The sequence below is a fragment of the Aythya ferina genome, assembly GCF_964211825.1.
Source record: "Aythya ferina genome assembly, chromosome: 7".
Taxonomy (NCBI): domain Eukaryota; kingdom Metazoa; phylum Chordata; class Aves; order Anseriformes; family Anatidae; genus Aythya; species Aythya ferina.
The window spans coordinates 29,498,106-29,517,678 of NC_140302.1; the positions used below are offsets into that span (position 1 = coordinate 29,498,106).

At 40.2% G+C, this 19,573-nt stretch overlaps 1 protein-coding gene and 1 long non-coding RNA gene across 5 annotated transcripts in view; one reads left to right on the forward strand and one right to left on the reverse strand.

Annotated features, from left to right (window-relative positions):
* Window positions 1–1,500: 1,500 nt before the first annotated feature.
* Window positions 1,501–4,204, reverse strand: LOC311439373. 2 transcript variants are annotated; one of them, XR_014694689.1, is made up of 5 exons: window positions 4,084–4,204; window positions 3,837–3,962; window positions 3,294–3,434; window positions 2,678–2,726; window positions 1,501–1,736 (listed from the first exon to the last, which is right to left on the reverse strand). It is a non-coding gene; the product is annotated as an uncharacterized lncRNA (long non-coding RNA). The 2 variants fall into 2 exon arrangements; XR_014694690.1 differs by having other exon boundaries at window positions 2,642–2,726.
* FHIP2A (FHF complex subunit HOOK interacting protein 2A) overlaps window positions 4,198–19,573 on the forward strand; it is a 33,457-nt gene continuing 18,081 nt past the window's right edge. Inside the window, exons 1-6 of one of the 3 annotated variants that reach the window (XM_084524962.1) lie at window positions 4,198–4,455; window positions 11,509–11,587; window positions 13,440–13,609; window positions 15,825–15,929; window positions 16,160–16,282; window positions 18,798–18,836. In XM_084524962.1, the coding sequence (XP_084381088.1) occupies window positions 4,411–4,455; window positions 11,509–11,587; window positions 13,440–13,609; window positions 15,825–15,929; window positions 16,160–16,282; window positions 18,798–18,836 (561 nt within the window). In that variant the 5' untranslated portion in view covers window positions 4,198–4,410. Of the gene's footprint in view, window positions 4,456–11,508; window positions 11,588–13,439; window positions 13,610–15,802; window positions 15,930–16,159; window positions 16,283–18,797; window positions 18,837–19,573 lie in introns of all 3 variants that reach the window. The other 2 variants (XM_084524961.1, XM_084524960.1) reach the window with 2 other exon arrangements.

The following is a 19,573-nucleotide window of genomic DNA, read 5'->3' on the forward strand; positions in this document are numbered from 1 at the left end:
AAGATATCTGAACTGATACTCCAACAAAAACTTAACTCTTAATTGTAGACTAATGTAAAAGAGAGATCTGTTGAAAGTTTATGAATATGCATAGTAGTGTGCCTGAACTATTTTGCATAGCTCCTATTTACTACCTAGATGAGCTTTTGCATACGATCAAACAGATTATCTTGATAAAATTTTAGGGATTAACAGATTATAACCCAAAATCCAAAGATATAACTAACAGTGAAATCTTATTATGCATTAGAAAACAAACACATGCAGTCAGAGCTGATCTAAAAACTACTATGAAACCTCTTAGCCAAGCCAGGACTAAGCACCTAAATTGTCCCCTGAAGTACATGCAGATTCTAGTGTCTAGACTTTCCTTTCTGCAAGCACACAGGCAAATGATTGAGAGAGCCAACATATTGCAGCTGGGCCACTCAATTCTTTTTTTTTTTTTTTTTCCCCCAATATTTTGGGGCAAATTCCACTTTCATTTTGTTTCTATCACATTCAGACTCTTGCAGTCATTGCAGTTGCAATACAGAACAAAACTGGAAATTTATTTTTAATCCCTCTGCTCCAGCTTCCAGTACCATATGAACAAGTAAACTCTCGGTCCTGTTAACCTGTAGAATTCAGTGAAATTGGCTAAACTCTAACTGATCACATTTTAGAGCATTTTATCTGGTTTCAGTAATTTATTACATGCTAATGCTTGCAGACACCATATGGCAGAACATTCATACATTTACTTATAGGGGAAAACTCAGATTATAAAGAGGTTTGCAGTGGAATAGAAACTTATTTGAGGAAAACATGATGTGTTTGGAAAATTCATGTCTCATTTCATCAGCAATGTGTACTTCTGACCTCCTTGTGGTCTCCTTTATAACCTGTTATGCAAGCTAGAGCTGTGTTGTATAAACAGTGTAACTGAGGCACAAACATAAGAAATACCCTGCTGGGCATGCATATTTGTCCATCCAGCCCAGTATCCTGTCTTCAACAGCTGCAATGAGGGATGGCGTAAAGAGACTAGCAGATGTGACTGGTAATTGATAAGACAATAGACTAATGACTAGGAGGTTTGTAGCCCATCAGAAGACAAGTGGATGCCTCTACAGGAGAAACAGATGTGCAGAACTGCAACAGGATGTGCAGGCCAGGGAATATCTGAAATGGGATTTGAAGAAACAGTGCGTGAGCTGATTACATGGTGCTATTAGTGAAGCAGCAAGGAGGGAGGTGTTACATGCATCTTGAAGCATCAACAACCAGAAAATTCATGATGGAAAATGACAATTAATGGGAGCGTGTACAGTACTACATATACAAAACAGATTAAACTTGGAAGAAACGTGGTTTGGACTTCAATCCCAGTGCATGCTGTTTGGTATCCAACACACAAAAAAATGCTTGTTTTCTATCATAAAGCCTGATATCAAAAGGGTACAGAGATGATTCAAATTTCTCTTTAGCCTTCCCCAGCAGCAGAGATCATACCAAGCCTCCACCTTTTCATTCTTTATTTCATTCAAGCAGTACATGAAAACACAGATGTCACTCTGGTTATTATAAACACAATAGAATGCAAACATATTCTGCACTGCTCTACCAGTATGTTTTCATTCTGGGCTGCAAAACTTCCAAATCCTGAACCTCTCTGACGCAGAAGTCCAGACTGCAGGAAGTTCTTTTGTAACGTAGACAAATATATCCATTAGAGGCTGCCTGATGCCATCAATCTAAAGGGCACAGAGATTTCCAGATAGAAAGGCTAGCACATTATCTCGCTGTCTCACTCCACTTAAATTGATTTAATCTTGACAATTTCATTAATTTGCAAGAGGGAGAAGTTAGTTCCCAAAAGCTTCATCAATTAAAATAGCCTCATTTCCAAGAAGCGTATTAACTGACATTCAAGCAAAACACTAACCTACTGCATGCGGCACCCACAAAACAAATCCTACTTTAAAAATAAACAAACAACAGCAGAGCTCTACACTTAAGGAGTATTAAAATAGGTAGTAATACTTGTGTTTATTTCAGTGGAAACAGCATCAGGCATAAGCAGGTGAGGTTGTGAGAAAAGCATAAAAAACCCCATCATACTTACAATTTGCAACATATATATGCACCATTGACTGGATTCTGCACTACAGATTGAAGCTCAATATATTAGTAAAGTAAATGCAGGGTTATTTGCAGTGATTCAATTTATGTTTAATAGGCCTTGGGATAATCATGCAATTGTGGTGTTTTCTTTGTTTTCCTTACTGCAAGGCATTTTATATTGAGGAGTCCTAATAAGAAGTCACCTTTACAACCAAAAACTGAATGCCAAGCACACTGAAATGTTTTGTTTAAAGCAAAACAAACAAAAACCCAACCCTGTTTTTATGTACATCTGGCACTCTTAGAATAATAAGAGGCCCTCAAGCATTAAAAAACCATTGCCTCACCATCTGCGAAGAGGTGACTTGTGATTTCATAAATTGTGAACTACACTTAGCAATGCTCTCAGTTATAAAACTGTCAGCTTTTATATCTTCATGATACTTTACTGTTTCTTTATTCATTTTGCTGCCCAGACACACCCAGAAAACATTTTTGCAAAAACAAATGGATTGCAAAGAGCATTTGAAATTACCATGTTCTCTTAGACATCTTAATCAAGCATACGTGCCTTAAATCCACATTTTCTTCACAAACTATGCAGGCTCCAAATAGGGAATCTATAATGAGAGAACAGGAGGGTCCTCATTAACATGGTAAACATCCCCACATATGCGGAAGAACAGCTATACCACTACTCAGTCCACTTTCTGACAACATATTTGCATTCAAACCTACAACTTATCATTTATTTTATTTGCTTTAATGAAAGCAGAGCTTAATCCCGCAATATAAACCACATAAGCAGGGTGGATGTATCCTCTGAACTGTAGTTACAGGATTAAAATGCTAATATATATATATATAATCAAATTAATAATAATATTAGGCGTAATCTGTGTGTATTGCAAAACCATAGCAAATACCACTTAAATGCATCTGAATGCATCTAGCTTTGCCTCCTACAGTATTCTTAAAAAATCTTAAAAAGTTTTTTTTATATCGTACAGTATAAAAACCTTCTAAATGCAATACCCATCTAGTTGCTAATTACCTAAACACAGAGAGAGGACAGACGTTTCATCATATGACTACTCACATAGAAAAACTTTCATTTCCTAAGAGTATCTACAGAATATAACTTGACAAGCCCACAATAAGCAAAATTGTTTAAAAAACATAATTACCTTCTAAAATTACATTATGTGATATATATAGGTTTTGAGAAGGAAACAGCTAGCTCTGGTCCTTAGCCACTTCAGCAAAGGTGTCCATGTACAACTGTACAACTGCTATTTATACAGTACTCGGACTTCATCTCTCCGGGCCTGCAAAGTAGTAACAACAATTAGTCCAGCAGAATCATTAGTAAAACTTCATCACACAATCAGTCATAGACAAATTTCACAAATGACACAATATAAAATGCAGCAGTTACATAGTAGCTTTGTGTTGTCTTTTGATTCACCTCTCTTTACTTATTCCTGGCATATGAAAATTGGTGTTCATTAGCCTCCAGCAATTAACGGGAAAGTTTTGCCCCATTTGAATGACAGGTGCCAGCCCTGTCACCTTCCCAACATTTCATTCTGCTCCCAAAGTGCCAAATCAGTGCTGTTCCCCCACTGCCATTTGCCCAGTGCCCAAACACTACGCTGTGAGCTGTAGCTGTTCCCAAACCATCACACTGCCCACCAGCTGCTCCTGTAACCTCTGCCCGTCTACCTTACCTCTGCTTTTCCTGCAGCAAGGGAAAATAGGAAGAGTGGTCTTTTTTCTCAAAGTATTGGGCTTGGAAGTGAAGTAAACCCCCCTTGGTCTTGTTCAAAGGGAGAGGGATGCGTACCATCGGTATTCTGGAGAAAAAAATCAGCAGTGAAACAGGTAAGATACACGGTGCCTTAAGCGCTTTCATGTTAGCTCTACAGGCACCCCAGCTGGCTAAGACCACGCCGCCAGCCCAGCCCAGCCTCTCACCCTCTCTGCCTTTCTCTGCTGCAGCATATTTCAGGTGCCGGCCCCCAAGCACCCCTGCAACCACCACAACCCAGTGGCAGCTTTTGGGGCCCGCGGGCAGGGAGGGCGGCGGAGCGGGTGGCGGCCCCTGCAGGCGGCGGCGGAGTCGGAGCCCCGGCGGTGTCAGTGCCACGGTGTCGGCGGCCGCCGAGCGAGGAAGGCAGCGAGGAGCCTGGCCCCGTCCCCGCGGCCGGGCCGCCGCATGCAGCCCTCACCCTGGAGCGGCGGCGGCGGATCGAGGAGCTGTCGCGGGCGTCCCGGCAGCGGCTGCTGCAGTCGCGGGACAGGATGTTCTCCAAGTTCACCTCCATCCTGCAGCACGCCGTGGAGGCGGTAAGGCCGCCGGCGAGCCCTGCCACGCAACGCCGGGGATCCGAGCGGGGCCTAGCGGCCGGCTGGGCCGAGACGGGGACGGCCGGGGCGGGGGGACCCGGCTCGGTTCAACCGGGTTCGGTTCAGCCCAGCCCGGCTCAGCCCGGCTCGGCTCCCTTCCTCCTTCCCCGCCGTGGCCCCGCTGCTCCCGGCTCGCCCCTGCCGCAGGGAAGGGAAGCGGAGGCCGAGCTGCCCGGGCACGGCGGGGCAGGGCCGGCCCCTGCCCAAGGCTCGGAGCCCCGGAGGGTTCCCGGGGGGTCCCCGGGGGGTCTTTGGGGGGCATCGGGGTGCGTCCTGCCGGGCCCTTGTGTCCCGGTGATGACCAGGCAGGCCCTGGGTTGTAATCGTGTTTTTCAACGGAGCAAAATAAAAGGAGGAAAATTCAGGAAACTCCTCGGGATTGTGTTATTGTTGGTGGTGGTGTCGTGGCCTGTGAACCAGCTCCGGTGCTTTTGTGCGGTGTAGTCGCTCCGGGAAAGCGGCTGCTTGTCGCTGGTGGGTTTATTAACGGGGTAGGATGGGGGAGCAGGGTGAGGTGCCCGGCGTTGGGGTGTGCTTGGTTAAACCTCATCGTGGAGCCCAAAACGACCTGGGCCGGGGGGGAGAGAGCCCCTTGGTGGGGCTGCCGCCGGGGTAGGCCACGTTCGGCTGCCTTTGGCGGTCAGCACCGGCTTCTGCAGCGGGCCAAGGTGTCTGCAAGGCTGGGTTTGAAGAGAGGTGTCTTGGGTCAGGTGTCAAACGCTGGAGGTGAAATGCTGCTGGGGCAAACGCAGAAAGTGCCAAAGGGGAATTCAGAGTGGTTGGGGAAAGAAGAGCCGCCATGGGAAATCGTGTCTCGTGTGGGGAGCACCTTTGTGCGTGAATGCATTTTTCATGCTGCAAATACTGCATTAATTGCATTGATTAATAGGGTCTCCATCCTAGTTTGCCCTGTTGGTGGCAGAGGGCAGCTGGAAAGAAAGGTAATGATGAAAGTACTTACTTGAAAACTCTGTATGATCACATAATGGTCACCTTCAACAGACAGTGCTTTCATTGGAAGGCATACAGAAATTAGTGGTTGCCTAACTAAAGAAATCCTGTTATGGTGAGCTGTGCCGCTTTTTGAATAGGAAAGGGTGACTAAGTGAGGCTAGACTGGAGGAAAAGTTACTCTTTCAGGCTTAATGATTCAACTTATCGAAGTTATTCCTAGAAGAATCTTTACATCATTGGTGGTGCACCAAAATAACATCAGAATAAACAAAGAGAACTGTGTTTATATGAGATCCATGCAATACTAGGAAAAATCAGGGAGCTGAATGGAAAAATAGTAGGGACTAGACTGTCTTTTCTAATTTACGGAAGAAAACACACAGGCTGGTAAACGTCACTTTGTGAGTGGCCTCTGTGAAGCAACTTTCTGCGTGTCATTGCTCAATGGTGTTGTCCCTTTTAGAACTGGATCATCTTGCTCACACCACTGTGAGGGACCTCCTGATAGCAGACACCGTGCTGAATTGTGTTAGTGGGGTTGTGACAAATATCGAGCACCGTGTGTTACGAATGAAAGATGGGACCACAAAAGCAAGAAGACAGTAAGAATGCTTTTTTGCTTTAGTTAGGAAGTTTGACCCAGCAATTCAAACACAGGGCAAAGAAATAGAAACTTTAACCAGTGTTGGGGCTGACTCTGCTTCAGCTCTGAATATCAGCAACAAAACTGTGAACTAAGAAGCTAACAGTCATTCCTCCTGCATATCACTCACTGCTGCTCTCCTGCCTCACTCAGGGTCTAGAGGCCTACAGTTAGACACGTATTTAAGAGTTGAGTAAGAGTTGATTTTTATTAGATAATAATTGTTATCTATCTCTCCACACTATGACAAGGCATTCCGAAGGTTGGCAGTGTAATGTGCATCGAGCATTAACTTTTTGCTTGTTGTGAGTGTTCTGCTCTTTAATTGACTCCCTTTGTGACAGGACTGTTGATGAGGCATAAGTCAGGGAGCAGTTGCTTTTTATTAAGGCTTTTTTATCTCAAAACTTTCAGTCTTTTCTCCCTGAATTGTCCAAGTGTGGGGTAGTTCTTTATTCCTGTTTTTCATCACTGCTGAATCCTAATTCTTGCCACCTTTTATCACATCTCAGTCCTGACACTATCTTAGGTATTTTTCCTTTTTTTGGACTTCTGTGCAGCATCTGGATGAGTAAGCACCATTGTGGTATTGTCCTGACAATAAATTGGGATAGGTGGGTTGGTGAGAACGGTGGAGGCACTGAGGTCTTTGTTCTGCTACCTTTCATCAGGACAGAATAGAAGTGTTGCTACTTAGTGGGGCTACTATTAATGAATCTGTGACGGTTTCTCTATGGCTTCTCAGCGAGATGTTTTCTTTTTTGCTGTTTATTACTGGTACGCTTCTATCCCCAAAGTATTCCAGGAGTTTTAAATTCTCAGTAAGAAACAAAATACAGTGTAAATAAAGCTGCAAGTTAGGCTTCTTCTTCTTCTTTTTTTTTTTTTTTCCTCTTATCTCGTGTTCTTCACTTTTGTTTCCGTAGAGCAAACAGCTTGTCTGTAAAGGGGTCAGTCGGTTTTCAAAGGACTTTTGTTTGTGTTGGTTTTGGTCTTTCATGAGATGTTTTGTCTTAATAGTGAACTTGAAAGGATGTGTTTGAGCTCTGTATCTTGAGCAGGAAAACTATGATTTGGGCTGTTTTGAATTTCGCATCTTTCTGTCAAACAACATTGTTTGTTTCACTCTGTTGGTCACTTGCTACAGATTACTCCAAAATCATTAGCTGTCCAGCTACTCAGAACAAAATTTATTCTTCTTTATTCTTCTTGAACCCGCTTTATTTGATATAATGAGCTCACATTACTGATTGTTTTAACATTGTGCTGCTGGTAACAAATTATAATGACAAAAATTAATGCACTTGCAGGCATGTGCAGTCTTAATTTTGAACTTGAAAGCAGCAGCCATTATAAACTCTGGGCTTTCATCAGCTGAGAAAATAAAGTAAACCTTCAAGCGTTAATCTTTTTTTTTGGACTTTCCCTAAGGGCAAGCATTCAGATTAGTGAGATTGAAGAAAAACATCGTGTGGCTGCTGTACTTTTCCGTGTTTCAGTCAGGGGAGTGTGCATGCACTTGTACGCACTTCCCCTTCGCTTCTCTTTGACCCAGCTTCCGCTTTCCCTTTACCCTCCCATCTGACCAGCCAGAAGCTGCTGCTCTTTTATACACTGTTTGCTTTACAGGGTGGACTTGTCCAAAAAATATTGAGGGATATCACCAACTTCGCTTCTTCCCACCCTTTCGTTATTGAATTACACTTTTGAAAAGCATACATGCAAATATGACAATGATTTTTAAATGCCCAAAGGAGTTGCTATTAAAACTGAATATTTATAGATTTAATTGTTCTTGATTTTTTTTTCTTTTTTTTTTTTTTTTTTTTCCCGCCTAGACACTAATTCTATCTAATTTTGAAAGCTACGTGGAGATGTGCTTTGGACAGATTTTATAACTGCAAGACTGAAGCTCTGGTCAAAGATCTATAGATCTTCTGGGAGCAGCACTTTCTCTGGAAAGAGTGGGGTTTGATCTTTACTAATGTAGTGTCACCAGAACGATAGGGCAGCGTGTGCTAAGTTTAGCTGCTAAATGAGAACACTCATTCACTCACTCCCAGGAAGCTCGACTGCTGGAGCTGGGGACCAGATGGAACAGCTACTCGCTGTCTGCTCTAATGGGCTGCTTTTTAGTGGTGTTCAGTGAGTTTTGGCGATTTTGATATACCAACACCCACACTGCAGTCTTTAAGAAGTTTCTTCCACAGAGGAGGAGGGCTTTAAATTGAGATTAGGAAAGGAATCAAGAGCTCATAATTAGTGAGGACATCAGTATCTACATCAAAGTGAACTAATATAACTGCAAGAAGGAACTGCACTTTTAAAGTAATTCTTTCAAATTAGACAAATAGTGGTAATCGGAGGCCTTCATAATCAATTTTGTTTTGCTTCAGAAACTGGCATACAAATAAGCATACTTTTAGGATTACTCAGATTAGCAACTGTAACATATTCCATCTCGGCTGGTAGCGAATAATTCCTCCTGGAGCAGAAACTACAACTTCATACTGGAATTACCTGACTTAGTAAGGGTAAAGCATGCCAACCAAGTGTTAGGGAGCTTACAGTTTTCCAGTGCTTCCCAGTGTTGGGCTTTGTCTGTGTGTAAGTTGAGATCTTAGTTTTTGTCATTACCTTGGTTTTGTGTCTGAGTAACTGAGATTTGGCAGTAAAACACATACCTCAGAATAATATGTAGCACTGCTGGAGTTACATCTCTCTTAAATGTTCCCTGGAGCAGCTGTGCTGAAATAAGCATGTTTATACTAGGTCCATCCTCAGTGGGAAGACCAATTTGGGGGTAGGAGGGTTAAAATACTTTAACCAAACAAGTAAATATTTTTTTAAATTATTTATTTATTGTTAGGGGTTGCTGAGTCAGGTAGCCCAGTGCAGGCGAGGATGCCATAGCTCTGCATCCCTAGGTCCAGTTGGTGGCAAGGTTGATTTTTAATTCCCAACAGGTACGCATACAGACATACACAATGCATGTATACATGGCTGGCCACACAGACAGACAGTGATGCGAGACTTGTGCAAACACAAGCAGTGCAAATGACCTGATCCTGTTCCCTTCCTTGGCTGATCAGGATGGAAACTCGTTAGTAGAAAATGTATGTGTGTGCAAAGGGGGTCCCTCCATTAGCTGGTGCTGCACATGCAGTCTGTGCAGTGGTTGGCATGTGGACACACACCTTGGTCTGACAAGACTGTGAAATCACCAGATATTTCAATTAAAAAGGGCAGGACCTGTCCCCGAATTACCTCTTCATCTCTGAGAGCAGTCCCTTGAGGCGTTTGTTGGGAGGGAGGGAGGATGTCGGTACCCACAGCTCTCTCTGTGGATAAATTATTGACAGTGTTGAGAAGCGAAATCCTGTTCCTGGCATTGCTCAGAGGCACTATGTTCATCTCAAAACAGATGAGGCTGGAAGAAGTGGAGAGGAAAATCACATCGGTCAAGGATAAATTTTTAATGTTATCTATTGTGTGTTACTTTGATAATAGCATGGTTGGAAAAGCCTGATATTCCTCAAAAGTGGTCTCTGTGCCATTTGTCAGCCTGAGCTGAGTTTTCAGTATAGTTTTGTTACACAAAACAATCATTCCATTGCCTGAAATACACAGCTCCACAGCAAGCGTGACATACGGAGCATGAGACAAAATACCTTGCGCTCAGGCTTCAGTTTGCTCAGTCACTCTTCTGAATTTCAATAACCTAGTAGACTTCACAGTGGAACTAACTAGTTTTGTGCACTCTGAGGTCTCCTCAAGCTAGCTGGTGTGCTGAAGTGCTGCTCTCAGTGCCCAGCCATGGCAATACAGAAGGCTTAATCAGGCCACAGACTATCAGGGAATGGATAAGCAATGTAAGTTTGATCGCCTAGCTGCCATTTGTGAGGACACGTTTCGACACAAGGTACAGGTGTAGATAGTTACCAAGCACCATTACTTTTTTTAAAGTCTTGAATTTCAAAGTCCTGTGTGCAAAGGGCCAGTAACAATTGGCATTTCCCGTCGTTATCAACATGTGGCATGCTGCTCATAGACTCAGCTTCATGTCTTTACCACCATAAATTTAAATGCCGTTAAATTCAAGGAAAAGACTGACACAGCAAACTTAAAAGGCTTTTTCAAAGAGACCAACCCTACACAATGAAGAGTGTACAGCCCTGTGCTTCTGTTTGTCCAGGACCTGAACTAACTTAGCAGTTTTTAGGCCCTAGGAGGAGACATGAGAGGAATTCAGGTTTATTAATCTTAATGCGCTCTCCGTAGCTTCTGGAGTGGAGATGCCCTGAGTTCACATTGCTACTGTCGTGTCAAGTTTGTCTATGCAGGATTGTGTATAAAAGAATGACATGGGGATTTGATTCATCCAGAAAAGCATCCAACATAGGATTAGGCCTCAGTAACAGCAGGTCAGTTTGATCAGTGGGGTTGTATCAGTTTTTACTGTAAGATTCCTGATTTTACCAACTCTGACCATTTTGTGCTCTGGTCACAAATTCACTATTTGCCTCAACTTTTTTAAGGCTCTTTGGAGAGCCGAGCAGTAAAGTGGTTGTGGTCATCTCTTTCTCCACACGTGGCCTGTGGGGTAAAAAAAGTTGTTTGTGTCTGTGGTGTAAGGGGCCCCAGAGGCTGGCCACCAAGCTCTCGCAGTTGGCAAGGAAGGAGCAGTGCTGGTAGCTGACCGAGCACGAGGGAGGCTGCGTTTCATTCTTGCAGCGTGTTATTTATTCCTGCACGCTAGCCACACTCAACGGGCCATCCCAAATGCCTTCAGAAAAAAAAAAAAAAACAAAAAAAAAAACACAAAACAAAACAACACAAAGGAACTTTGCATTTCAGAAATGAAATAAATGTGTTTTGCTAAAAGAAAGAGCAACCTGTCAAACTCTAGGGATGGGTCTGATGTGGAAAAAAAAAAAAGAAATTTTTTTAGAGGTTGTGGCAAATCAGGGGTTTTAAGGGAGCAGAGGGGGGAAAACAGCTTATAGAAAGGGATAGATGTCAGATGTCATCAAAAGCAGATGTAAAAGAATGTGATTTTTTTCCTAAAGGATAAAACTCTGATATCTGATATCTAAACAATTCAAACCCACGTTTCTTGTTGTGCTTTGCTCTATGAGCAATTGCTTTTGTTGTGTCAAGTAGATTGTCTGGTCATAAAGACATCACTGAGATTGCTGGTGGTGTTCTCATCTAGTCAGTATGACGTGGGGTTCCTTCCACAAATAATGTATGGAGGAGTCCTTGTTAAAGGTAAAAGCACAGTGTAAAAATTGTAGGATTGGTCTACTGGCAGCTTAGTCCCAAAATTCATTTTAATCTCTGAGGAAATAAGTTTACTTATTACTAACTTTTTTTTCTTTTTCTTTCCCCCATAGCTTGCACCATCCCTTCCATTACAAGAAGATTTTGTTTACCACTGGAAGGCAATCACCCATTACTACATAGAGACGTCAGGTAAAAGAAAGAAATGCTCTCCTCTGGTCTCTTGGTTGTGAAACCTCGAATTCCTGCTTTCAGTTTTGTTAAAAAGTGAAGATGAAGAAATACTAAAATGAGTCATGTCTTTTACCAAAATACTAACATGAGTAATAATTAATTTAAAAAAAAAAGTGTACATTCATCCCCAAAATTGTGTCATGAACAAAAATAGAAGGTCTTGTTTGCTGACTGCCATGTGGAGAAGTGCCCCTTTTCATGTCTGATCCAATTTCTGTCTTGATGTATTCTGTTTGATGTAAACAGACAGCTACAGAGATGTGGTACCTGCTGTTAACCTTTTTATTGTTTTGCATGAAGGATTTTGTTTTTCCTTCCAAGATTTCAACAAAATCCTTTGCCAAAGTAAAATAGGTAGAAAACAATAGAAATATATTTCGTCAGAATAGATACCTATAGAAAATATGTAGAAAATAGTAAAAAATAGATATTCTGATGAAATTTTGGCTATAGTTGCTTGTTCTTTATCTTTTTTCTGGTTTCCTACAGCAGTTATGCAGCACATATCTTTTCAATTTGTGGTTCTAGTTTAATAGTTTTAAAAGTGAATGTTACCATGCTTTCCACAAGCTTATTAGTTCTGCATTTTTGCTAGAGTAGCTATTCAATCTGTGTTTCTGTCTGGGACTGGTGATCTTGTTTATATCAATATTTATACTCAAAAGCTGAAACTTGACGCCTCGTTCTACTCATCTTCGGGAACACTATGTGATGTTTCCTAAGGTGGAAATGACAGGGTGGTTGTGGAAAACTGATACCTGTGATTATGTGGAACAGAATAAAATCTGACCTATCCCCCAGACTTTCAAAAGTTGCATAAAAAATATGTTTTCACTCAGTGGATAGATTTCTGCCCTCTTCAGTGGAAGCAGAACTATGCCTAAGAAACTCCAGCAAAATGCTCTAGGATAATTAGAGGTTGTGGTAGAGACCAAAATCACTCTGATACGACAGTTTTCCTTGTTGCCATTTGCATGCAAGTGACAGCTATTTTTAGAGCATCACATAAAAAGTAGTAGCTATTTCCCTAGAGGGATATTTGTTCAAGAATACAGCTGAAGAGATTTTTTTTTAAAAAAAGCAAAATCTCTTCATGTGCAGACATGCTTTACAACGTGTTAATGCCAGCTCCTGCTGCCAGTGACATAAATCCAAAACAGTTTCATGACTTCAGTCATAGATCAGTGTTTAACCCTTTCGTTCAAAAAATTTGAGAGTGCTATCTTAATGCAGAATGTATAAAAGCCAATCCTAAAATCTCGTAAACAGCATAGAGTCTGAGTTTGCTTTGTTGTTGTCGTTGTTAGAAAAGCCATTTTACTTATCTAGTTGATAAAGGAACTGATCAGCTGTGAATTGATTTAATCTTAGAGGCTGTTTATAGATTTCAGAATATGAGGCAGCTTATTGAGATGGGATGGATGCTAACCAAAAGATTGAGGCTTGAGCCTTTCTGTCATTAAATTTGGCTTCTGGGTGCAAGAATTTTCCTTTCTGACTTGCTTTTCAGGACTCTGCAATTTTGGCTAGTTAGGGAAGGTGTCTTAAAACTGAACATCTAAAACCTCTATCTTTTCAAAATTGGGGCCACTATATATTCACATATATTTTAAAGATATAGATAATCTTTCAGATTATGTATGTATATGTATATGTATATCAACTGTCTGATAGCTTCCTAATGGTTATTTTGTGACTTTTGTATGACCACTTTAAATGAATGGTCTTGTGTTTAAATTTTAAATTTGGAACTGGACTTAATTAAAGACGATATTTTAGTCATTCTTAATTGTATATCTCTTCTATTTAGATGACAAAGCTCCTGTGACTGATACCAACATTCCTTCTCATCTGGATCAGATGTTGGATATTCTAGTTCAAGAAGAAAATGAGAGGGAATCGGGTGAAACGGGGCCGTGTATGGAGTATTTGCTACATCACAAGATTCTGGAGACACTCTACACATTGGGAAAAGCTGATGTATGTACTTCTCTGCAGAGCAGATTAGATTTTGGACGGGCTCCTAATTGTAATAGGGAAGTAGGTGTTAGTGTGGGACACTGAGGGACAAAGCAATAGCTGTTTGCTTATCTTACCAGCATATCATTAATAATAATCTTAAATAATTGTGATCAAAGTGAGACAAGCAGTGAGATGCTGAGTAAGGCAGAACGCTGTGATTTGTTACTCAGCACTCTGGTGCTGACTGTGAGGCTGGAAGTAGGAAGAACTTTTGTTCAGTCTAAAGGTTTTATGGCATCCACAAGACAGTATTATCCCTCTCGCTGCTTAGTAAGTGTTGGGAGATTCTTGGGTGAAAAGTGCTGTATTAAATACACATTTTATTTTGTTTTTCTTAATGTGAGGAAGTACTGCTCATAAAGATTCCATGCTAGAAAACATTTACTTAAGCTGATTCCCAGACAGCTTTTACATCTGAGACTTTAATATAAATCCAGCCCATGGCAGTGTTGTCTGGTTCTTCTCACATCTGCTTTGTGGCATGTGAAATTAACTTCATGGTCTTCGTGCATTCTCATTGATATCTTTCTTGGCAGATTAATCAACTGAAATATTTGGAATTGGATAGAACATGATGTGAATTAACTTGGCAGCCTTAACTCTAGAGCTTTTTGTATCGTGGTGCAGGTGCAGTTAGAAAAGTATGGTGTGCCCTGTTCTAAGGATAAATGGGGCTCTCCAGGGTTTCATTTTCAGTGAACCTTTTACATGTAGTCAGTAGTTTTTAATCTGCTTGATTTGACACGTAGACAATGTTGGGTACTAGCTGTCTGAGCCTAGGACGTTCCTTGCTCTGGAAGGACCAGAGCTCTGCAGTTACTGTTACTGTACCACCTATAATCAGTCAAGGATACCTAATACAGATGTGTTGAAAATACTTGTTGAGAAATATTTTAGTTCTTGTCAAGAAACCAAGATGAAATGGAGACATATGTGAAGCAAGTAATTAGTAGCATGTTTCTAAGAGTTGAGAGGAGTCATTTTGCACTCAGGCAAATACGCCTGTACAAGCAATTCTTGTACAGCCTGTCTTTATACTTCACCACTTGTGCGTTGATACATCTGAAGCAAACACACAGTTTGGTGCTTGCAAGATGTTTCAAAGATCTGTTGCAAAAAAAAGGTAATATCCATTCACAGCAGTCACTTACACTTATTACATTGTTGTACCCTGATGGTTCAAGTTCCGTCATTCATTGTCGCAGTTCACTTGACAACGGAGTGATAATTAGGGATTAATAATCTGAGGGTAATTACCTTGGCAGGAGAGGCAGGTTAGGCAGTTGTGATTCCTGAATGTTGCCTCCCATGGTCCATTCACTTATTTTTGTTAGTAGAACTGTTGTTAAAGGTGTGCAGTGAACTGGATCTGGGAAATAGCGTGGGGTAAAATTGACCCGTGGAGTAACAGCTTTTATTATATTTTAACATGTTAGGTCACGTTAGGGTTGGGGGGATTTAGCCAGAAGCAGAGGTATGTACAGGACCACATGCCATTAGATCTCATGGAGGTAGGAAAGTATTTTCATGTGATAAATGCATGAGAGACAGTAGAACATGGGCCCGGGTGTTCCATAGGCATTTGCAATTTATATTCTGCTGAATCTCAGGGATAACAACAGCTTTCTCTTGTCCTGGAACGTCTGTGCTTTTATAAACACTTTATCTGCCTGAGGCTAATGGCTCATTAATTTAAAAAAACAAACATCTACAAAAATTTTTGTTTGTTTGTTTATTTCAGATGCTTATAGTTTTTATTTTTTTTCCAACCTAAATGATTCTATGATTATCTTATATTTGTATGTACTAAAATCACACTAATTTGCTGCATTTTGTGGTACAGTATCCTACAAGGCAGCTGACCTGTAGCCAATTCATTCAGAGTTAATTTCCCTCTGTATTAGGGAATATCTCCTGGAAAGATGGTGGAAGTCTGTATAAAACAATTAATTGAAGGTATGGATAATTTGAAAAAGAAAATGGATAATGAGATGCAACATTTTTTGTTGATCTCTGTTAATAAAAAGTGTGTTAACAGATGATGCGATTTTTAAAAATAGTTTTGGATAAATTATTTCTGTTTAATTATAGCCATTTTGAATAACAAGTTTGTTTCGATGTTTCTCTCCACGTTCATTACATTTTCTTTAGTGTTCATCTGTTTTTGTTTCAGTGTCCTCCAGGAATGAAACAGCAAGTTTTGGCTTTTTATACAAAACTGCTTGGAAGAATACAACAACCTCTTCTTCCCCACATAAATGTGCATAGGCCAGTGCAGGTACTGTTCAAATTTTTAACTAAACTATACTTTTATATGACAAGTTTTTCTTACTCTGCTGCAGCTAATGGTATATTTTAATTTTTCTATTTTTGAGGCAGTGTAAGAAAAATATTGGTTTTAGTGTATTGCCAATTAGATCCTTGAGCTGCCATCTTTCAGCCCGCCTTTCCTAGGTAAAGCAATAACTTCCTTCCTGCCTTAATTGTGTATTTTTCTGTGTGTGACAGAAATTAATCAGGCTGTGTGGCGAAGTTCTGGCAACACCAACAGAAAATGAAGAAATTCAGTTTCTCTGTATAGTATGTGCAAAGCTGAAACAGGATCCATACCTGGTCAACTTTTTCCTTGAGGTGAGTAAATCAAATCTGCGTTTTTCCATGTGTATTTTTAAAGCACTGTGTCACAGACGAAATCTAATAGAGAACTGGAGATAGCACATTGTGCTTCATAGTTTAGTTTTCATTCACTATGTGATTTTTTTCCCTGCAATATGAAGTATTTTACTTCTAGAGACTTTATACATCTGATAAATGTTACTCACTTTTCATTCGGGGCACACAAATACACCTTCTTAAGGTACTTACCCTTTTAACCTTTAGAGGGCACTCTCCAAGTTAGAAAATCATTTTTTTTTCAGCCCAGGGAAAGAGTAGGGATTGTAAAGTAGAACATTGTGTGAGTGAGATGTTGGGCTTTCTTGTTATTTTGTCTTCAGCCCGATGAAGACTAAGGGACAGATTGCACGGGGCACTGAAACCTTGCAAAATGCTAAGTTTTCTGTGGGCTTGGGCCCTTATTTGGTAGTGGCGCATATGGTCTAGCTGCAGTGCCAACTCCCAATCTACAATATGGCATTATTTTCTATCTGTAAGAAAGCCAAATATCTTTACTCCCTTCTTGGAACTTACATGTGGCATTGATGAAACCAGAGTGGGAGTACAAAGAATTCCTAGGCTGACTTTCTATTCCCATTTAGAAGGAACATATAAAAGTTTAATTTATAAAAGTCCATTTAGAAATTCTTCCTGTACCCACTTAAGTGTTTCCTATCATGGCACAGTAACTATGAAGTGTGTGATACATAGCTGAAAATACGTAGATCTGCAGTACTTCAGGAATATTTTCCAAGGTTTCCCCAAACAACAATCTGTAATGGTACAGGCTGATAAGCAGCAAAGATATGTTCTTTTCCGCTGAGTATGTGAATACCTCACTTATAAGTCAGTTAATAAAGAATCCATCTTGAGTTTATTTTTACCTTAATTAAACACTGCCCTGATTGCCATTGTATCCAGTGTGGTTGTAGAAATGATAGAAGTGACATAACGATTGAAGAGTTTGTGTTTAAATATTAGAGGTATTCAGAAGCAAGCTACTAGATATATTATGTGCAGAATGTAGTAGAAGTCCAAACCAGGATAATTTTTAATGTGATTTGGGTAATTGTATAGTCAAAAAGAATAAATAAGACCCTCTGAATAAGTCCTATACTCAAATAATAAAGTCAACCCTGAGAATCCCCATCACAAGAAGCACAAGTATTTCGTAAGACATTCGTTAGTGTTCTTTTTGAATATAGCAAGTTTACAATATTAGAAATCAGACATGGAGAAAGAGATGATTCCAAATTTCAGAGAGATCCTCTAGTTTCACAAAATCCTGGCTATAAAGTTCAGGCAAGCTGAAGGGCATTCCTTGTCAATCCTGTTTCCTTCACAATGTTATTCTAAATGTTGTAGCCTAAGGCAGATATCTTTACAAGTTCTGATAGTTCCTGCCAGGTAAACTGATATTTGGGGTGCAGAATAGTCCCCTGTTAGAACAGAATATTCTGGTTGTTCACATCTGTGCCTCTTAGAGGTGCTATTGTGACTTGATACTGTTTCTGACCTTCAAATTCATGAAAGGGGGAAAGTTACAGAATTTTGTATGGCATTTAACTCTTAAATCTCTAACACTTTTAAACTGAAATGCAGATACATCTCTCCAAAGCAGTCTGCTTGTCTGTCAGTAAGTTTTGCAATCCTTCTTTGAATTTTCCTGATGAGCTTCCACAGTATTTCATGAACTTCACAGAATGAGTATCTACAAACACTGGAATTCCCTTTTATGATTCCATATCAAATATTTTGTTATTGGAAAGCTGTTTATATTTTAGTATGATCTTTCCTATATTACTTAACTGATAAGACTATCTGGCATCATAACTATCTCTTGGAAAAGTTACTTCCGTTGTGGAAATTAGAACTGCGTTCTTCTTATAAAGTCTTTAAAATCCATATGCTAATTTTATTTTGGCTTTTCTGTATTCCATTCTTTGAACTGAATTTTCCTCGTTCTTGTGTAGAGAGAAAGAACATATATAGGGATGTTTATCACCTCTGTCTTAATCATTATTTTATGCTATTTCCTTATCCGTTTCCACCTTAGTTGGCCTATCTCATCTCCTGAGAGGTGTTAACTTGCAACTGATTGTTCCGTGCAAAGGGATACTTGCATCTCCATGTTCAAATGAGACTTTAAACAAGTTCTAATATAGTATGTATTAAAAAGTTGTACATTCATTTTATAAAATGAAAAATAGTTTCACTGTTGACTTCTTTCATTCGTACAAATTGCCAGATTTATATTTTTCAACATAGGCATTTGTATTAGCTATGATATTTGATTTTTCACAGAATTCTTTTTAAATCTCTCTGAACTAGAAAAACAACATGGTATTTATTACCCACCACAGATTTTGAATCTTATGCAAATACAGAACTGTATTTTTATATTGTCTGCTCTTTGCTGATACTGAGTTCACTTGGAGGAGTTCTTTATCTAGAAAACACTGAATATGTTTTATGTAACCTTTCCTATTAGGTCATTCAGGATCCTGTTTTGCACCTTTACAGGAGGCAGGTGAGCAGCTAAGCTGCACAATTGCATGATTAGACAACAGGAAGCTTAAATACATCCATAAGCTCTGCTTGCGTGTTGTTGGATGTACAGACTGCTTTGTGTTACCTGCCTATGTTAAAAAAAGGAGCTATGAACAAATTTCCAGGGGCATATATACTTCTGTGTATGTTAGGTCTCATCAATGCCTTGGCTAAAGAGTAAACTACAGCCTTTCAAGTGATAAAAGAGTCTAGGCATGAGATAATAGGTAAGAAAAAATAAATGTTTTACGAAAGCATTATCAAATCTTTGGAAAAAAGTAGCTTTTCTCTTTAACAGCCCTGCTTGAGGCTACTTGAGTAGTGCCAGCAGCAGTGCTTAATCCAAGATGGAAAATGCAGTTCTGGGCTCCTGCTGTGCTTTCTGTGCAAGGGTCATAGTTCTAAACCAGTTATTCCCATGTATTGATAACTTACAAGGATGTCAGGAGGAGTTTAGAAGATCTAGAGTCATTTTTCTACTGTAGTCAAAAATCCTACTTCTGTTACAGCATGCAGTATGGTGCTTTTACCACTGGGTTGCCTCTCCAGGGACAGATATGAGTGTATGGTATCATCCAGAACAAATTCCCCACATAGAACGCACGCCAAGCAAGCAAATGTTCACGACAGTTCTGTTGTTTGCTGCCTGTCCCTGCTGGTTTCTATGCACTAAACACCATTAATGTCATTAATATGGTTAATCTTTTAAATTGTTAA